Genomic DNA, 6,480 nt, shown 5'->3' with positions numbered 1-6,480 from the left:
CGTGAATAATGCAATGAAAGTGTGTCACCTTGTGACCAAAAATTCTCTAAATCGAACCAAAATTGTTCAAGCCTCTAGGTACTGAATATGTGGACCCCAGTGCTTATAGTTGCCTTTTTACTGAAAATATCGGTAAATGTTAAGATATATAATTGAAATTCATATAATAAAATCATTTTATCATTTGTAATAATCATATAATATTATCTCTCGATAATAGTATGTTTTGTGTCAAAAATGGGTTGAATCCGATCAATACTTCCTTCAATATAAAATTCTGTCAAAACCTGAAGTAATTTCCCGGGCTTTGATCCTTGCAAGTTGCGAGAGTATAAAATGTTCGGTTACACCCGAACTTAGAACTTCCCTACTTGTTATGTATGTATGTTTGTTTATAATTCTATGTGCATTTTCGTTTCTTTATTATCACATGCGTATTACATTTAAATTCATATGTTTGTTTATTCGGCATTGCCCAAGATCAGCATGTTCAAAGATATTTGAACAATCATGTGTAAGTGTCTGCTTCTAAATGGAAAGCGCGCAATATAAATGCCATATTGCGTGAATGTAAAATTATGTTTTAGTCAAATTAAAACGACAACGGGAATTTTGCACAATAAAACATTATTATTTGAAAAGAAATACATTAGAAAGTTGTATATATGATATATATATTCAGATGGATTATACAAATACACACATATAAACCATTTATGGCTGAAAGGTTCAAATAAAATACGCACATTGCAGGGTTAAAGATGTTAAATTTACCGCTGCCTAAAAGCATGCAACGAAAAACTCGTCGCAACAAAATTTTTATTTGGTTTTTATGAAAAAAAGTCACGTTAGGAAATAGTAACAACCAAATATTTAACTATATTAACTAGATTTTGTATTTATTTTGTATTCACATATAAAAGTATATAACAAGTAATAATAAATATATGACTGTGTATTGATGTTTTAAATATAATAATGCATATATAAAATGATGAATTCGCAATGCCAACTGCTAATACTGTCTGATGGATGAAATGACGAAGAAGATTTCAAAGTCGGTGAACATATTTTTTGTTTACAAGTATATAAAAATACATATATATATATAAATACATACATTTTCATATTTACATATTTGTATTAAATGTATATAACTATATACTTAGCTTAGTTTCAAATAATTATAGATATATATATATGTATATAAACTACATTCATAGATATATAATTATATATATAAATTATTTTTTTATATTTGTAAAGACTATTTAATAAATAATAATTAATAAGGTACACATGGTGCATTGTGCGCTCTACTTCACTACTAGGATATTACGCATTATTTTTTTCTAAGTATTATTTTTTCTAGCTCTAACAATATTTACAATTATAAAACTTAAATTTTTAAAAACAATTAAAGAATTATAAATATTATGTATTTAACGGTTATTGGCTGGAATGTTGATCTTGCTTGCTAACGGCTGGACGGACGTTTACTTTAAAGCTGATAAACTGTGTTGTCAACTTAAAGCTTAGCAGAAGAAATCCTCTTCACATTTGTTGTAACAACAATATGGTATATTGTTGTAGCTGAGCGCATGTTCACGCTTGTAGCGTTCCTTCTTGTCGTGATGCAGCTTTTTCGGCTTGTAACGTGGAAAGACATCGACTTTACTCAGAATTTTGAAGTGCTCTTGGCCCACTTTCAAGTAACCACCATGTGGGTATAAGCTGCGGCTGATGAAGTGACTTTTATCATTCAATTTGGGATCTATATATGCATGTGTGTGGAAGAAGAGAGAAAAAGAATTTAATTAAATTTCAATCCACAAACAATATAATTGTCAATAAAAGTCTTAAGATGTCAGTAAATATTTATATTAAATATATTTAGTCGCTATGCAGGCGAAAAACAAAATGCGTGGTTTCCAAAATCTGCATTGACGCAAATTGCTGATTGCTGATTGCAAAAACAAAGAACCCCAACAACAAAACGGGTAAGAGAAGCTACTAAATTTTATTTTTAAGCTAACTGAGTATAAATGTCTACCCAAAAATATTGACTCACACGCTTACATATACATATGTACATACAAAAGTTGAATAATATGCATGTTTCTGAATTCATATACATATGTTACGTATGTGGTACTTTTTTGTTTCAAAGTGGAAGTTGAGTTGATTTTTGACCACCAGTAATTCGTTGGAATTCAGTACGTCACAGAATTTTTATGGTTTTGGACTTTTTGAAATTTTCTCCAATACAATTCTTTAAATCTCTGAGGTACCCAGGTGGTAGGCGACAAAAAAAGTTAATGCATGCTTCTTCTACTAGCTTGAAAAATCAAAGATTTCATATGAAAGCAACAACAAAGTTAATGTATGCGGTATATGAACAAAAATTACTACTAATAAACTAAAAACGCGAAATAAATGCCAGATAAATTTCATACTTCCGCCTGTAAACTGCGAACTTATATAAAACAAAGTCTTGTTAAGTCTACTTGTTATTTGCATTTGCCGTTTAATCGACAGAAACTGTAAAAATGAAATGCAATGCCAAAGTTGACTGACTTGGCGGCCTTTCCATGTCAGCCAGCCGCCACATGTAAACACAGTCACGTTGTCAATCTTGCTGCCGTTCGATTTAAACAAAATTTGTTTATATTTTTTATTTACAAAAATCTTTTTGCTTTAATAAAAGAAGACATTTTTGTGCATATCTACTGTTGGCGTTGAAACGACGTAAAGTCAACGTAAATATTTATTATTCCATATACGGACTCAAGTATATGCAAGTGAATATATGCACTTAAGTATGCGCGCAAGTGCAAGTACATCTAGTTTAACACTTAATAAAATTTTTTGCATGCCACTTGTTAACACCTTCAGTGCTATTTCAGTTGACAATAAATTAACGCGTGCCAAATTCGTGCCTTGTCACACGTATGTTGTACGTTACATTTCTTCCTACGTTTTTTACGCGCTTTTCAGTCTACAAGTAACTCAACTTGTGTACACAAATAAGTTTGTATAATATATGTACATATATGCTCAAGAACAAATGCATTTGTTCGCAAATAATTTTCATTTAATTTTATTTCATATTCAACTTACATTCATTGTGATGTATGTAATTGTGTTCATATGGTATGGGCAGTGAACGCTTCTCTCTGCCCTCATCTTGCTGGAATAGGTGCTCACACGCTTCCATGGCGAACATCTTCATCTTTTCCAGCGAACAGTAGGCATGACTTTTCGCCACCGCGCCGCAAATAAGGAGTGTGGGCAATAGTATTCGCAGCTGTAAGATAAGAGGAACATATTCATATGTTGTTATTGTTGAGTTTTTATTTCGAAATTAGATTAACGAAAATATAATGTATACATATATTTGTTTTGATATATATATATATCCCTTTTGAATTAAAAAGTTTGCTGCAAGTTACGTATACGCCATCGCGCACCAAACATTTACACTCATAGATATAAAAGACTTAAGACACGAACATCTACTTTTTTTATTTTTATTTGGTTATATAATTAGAAATTGTTGAGTGGCGGGGTTTCTATTTACTTTACACATTTATTAATGTTTCGGGAAATGCTATTTTATAATTTACATAATTAATTTATGTAAAAATAGAATACATATTATCCAGAAAAAAATAGTTTTCGAAAAGAAATGTTCGGAGATTGTGGCATTGCCTTGGATAATAACCTATACCAAATTTAGTAAAGATATATTGTCAAGTAAAAATTTTTCCATACAAGAATTTGAACTGATCGATCAGATAATATGCCAGCCATATGCTATAGTCTTCCGATATCGGCAATTCCAAGAAATAAATAGTTACTTGGCAAGAAAAGGGCTTGTGCAAAATTTCATAGCGATATCTCTAAAACTAGTTCTTCAACGTTTCCGGCTGGGGGTTATAAACTTTGTGGCAAACTTAATATACTATTAAAGTATAAAGATTGGGTTTTACACTATTCAATACTATTTATATTACGACAAACTTTTAGTGTGTCTTTTGTGCTGTAGCACAACTGTAACTTTCAGTAGCAAATTTGTTATATGATGGGCTTAATAGTACTGCAGAAAAAGGAATTCCTCCTCAACACGCATACCAACAAGCTCACTAAGCCTCATTATCAGAAATCTTATTAACATCTCTCTATGAATATCTGAATATATAACATTATAACACACCGTTTTTTAGAGTGACACTGCCGTCGGCATTTGCTTAGCATTTGTACCAGCTTTTTTCTTAATCAATCAAATCACTTGTCACATCTTATCGATGAGTTCTTTATTGAAATGGATTAATATAACTACTTTATCACTCACTACGCTAAACTATTGTTATGGAATTATAAGTGTGTTGAATATATAAATATCAGATGTAACAAAAATGATAAGGGCGATCGCGATTTAAAATTAGTCTAACAGAAACTTAATAAGCACTCAATCCGATCGAATTAAATAGCAGAAAAAATATATTTAATAATAAATATAATATAAGAAAATCTGTAAAAAAAATCGCAAGCATAAACTCATTATTTGCATTCTTTACTATTTTACAATTAATTTTGCCGGTATTTTTTTTTATCGTTTCACAATAACAACACGACAAGAGACATCAGCAACGGTGAAACTCTCGCACAGTCATCATTGTCTTAGAAACCCAATTTCACTTGTTATGAAATTCGAACATTCATACATATTGACTCACACATAGAGAGGTCAGCAGCTACATACTTACATTTGTATATATTAAATTTTTGGCAACGTGTTACAGGCCAACATAAATGCTTTTGGATTGATGACTCACGCATTTTATTTCAACTATTTCTTAAATTTCTACGCAACATGGGTATTTCAATTTAATGCTCTACAAAAATGCTCAGAAATATTATTCTTGTTTTGCCTTATTTGTCAACTTGCACATATCGAACTTATGCAACACACTGAACATACACATTAACATATGTAGCTGTGTACACACAAGCGCAACAAGATGCCGGCATTAAATTAAGATACGGAAGTATTTGCGATAAACAATGTAAGAATGAGGCGTTGCGTTCAAATTCAATATATGCCGAATTGTCGAACTGAGCGCAGAGAACATTGGGTAGAGAAGTAAAGCCGAAATAAAACGTTATTTTTAACTGCATCGTGCTACGATACAACAGCTGTGAGAAATGGAAAGTCCCAAGGCAAAGAAGAAAACAAAAAAGTACATTAAATTGCACTTTTCGAAGGTAAGAATTTATGTGTTTAGTGAAACTAAAGTAGGAAAATTATAACCTTTAGTTAACTTTGTTAGGTAGGTTGTTGTATTATTTTGTTCACCAATTTACTAGCACTGCACTACACTTACCGTTATATGCATTTTTTATTTGTTTTTTGTGAAGTTGGATAAACAATTAAAGCTTAGAAGCACGCAGATATATATATATATATTTTTTTAGACTCTTTTTTTTCAAATAAATTAAAGTTTTTACAGTTTGTTTTTTATGTTCCAACTGCCTTTTTACATATGCTGTTTTGTCACTTATTAGTCTTTTTAAAATTTGAAATTTTTCTTTCCTTGTTATTCAACACTCTTTCGAAAATATGCAAAAATAATAATTTAATAGACTCAAATTTCACTTGTTTCACACACGCAGCGCTAACCGTAATTCAAACGCTGTTTGTCTCCGGGCACTTTCTGTTCTTAATTGTGCTTGAATTCGCCGCGTTCAGCGATATGTTTCATAATTAAAATATCGAGTGCAAATGAAAGCGCTAATTTCAATTGGTTCATTTATATATTCGCGTCGACTTGACGACAGGTAATGAAAGAAAGGATCGCCGCAACACACAAACACACACAGCGATGCACAAACCGAAGCACTGGCTGACAACAACGCGAACAACGCAAGCGCACAGCATACCGTTCAACGATTCAGCGTCTGAGAGCGCAGGTATTAGTGGCGCTCAAATAAAGAGCGCGAACATTATTAATTGAGAGCAATAAATGCGATCGCTTAGTTACACATCAACTACTGTTGTGTACAATAAAAACAACAAGCGGTTTTTATTTGTGATTGATTGGGAGATAAACATAAGCAGCAAGTGACGACCGTTAAGACATGAACACACGTTCGAATTAACAACCGATTAGAAACAAAACAACAACAGCACTATAGAATTTTGGGTGGGAGTAGGAAACTATTTGACAGTTCATAAATCGAACAATGCAACATCAATTCCGTTGTTGATTATTTGCATGTTTGCAGATAAGCCAACTGTTATTTTCATATTTTTGCTTTTTGTTGCATTCTTTTTATACATATTTCGTGCACATTTACACGCACATAAAATTAAAAAAAAAAACAACGCTTTGCGTTATGCTATTAGTAGCAATTCAAGTATTCATTACAACAAGCTAAGTAATGTAAATTATTATCCGGTGCGCGTCGCTATGATTA

General features: G+C 31.7%; 1 protein-coding gene across 1 annotated transcript; it reads right to left on the bottom strand.

The window, feature by feature from the left end:
- Positions 1-667: 667 nt before the first annotated feature.
- Positions 668-5,851, bottom strand: Ilp8 (Insulin-like peptide 8). Its single transcript, XM_014238847.3, has 3 exons — positions 5,388-5,851; positions 3,121-3,307; positions 668-1,774 (listed from the first exon to the last, which is right to left on the bottom strand). The coding sequence occupies exons 1-3, from the start codon at positions 5,397-5,399 to the stop codon at positions 1,536-1,538; spliced, it is 438 nt and encodes a 145-aa protein (XP_014094322.1). The 5' UTR covers positions 5,400-5,851; the 3' UTR covers positions 668-1,535.
- Positions 5,852-6,480: the final 629 nt, after the last annotated feature.

Source organism: Bactrocera oleae, chromosome 6, assembly GCF_042242935.1.
Source record: "Bactrocera oleae isolate idBacOlea1 chromosome 6, idBacOlea1, whole genome shotgun sequence".
NCBI classification, from domain to species: Eukaryota; Metazoa; Arthropoda; class Insecta; order Diptera; family Tephritidae; genus Bactrocera; species Bactrocera oleae.
This window is presented reverse-complemented; position numbering and strand designations above follow the sequence as displayed.

What these genes read in the sequence shown, in the direction of transcription:
- Ilp8 (XM_014238847.3), bottom strand. An exon ending in TTACATACATCACAATGAAT is followed by an intron (nt 1,775 to 3,120) that starts GTAAGTTGAATA and finishes ATGCATATATAG; the next exon opens with ATCCCAAATTGAATGATAAA.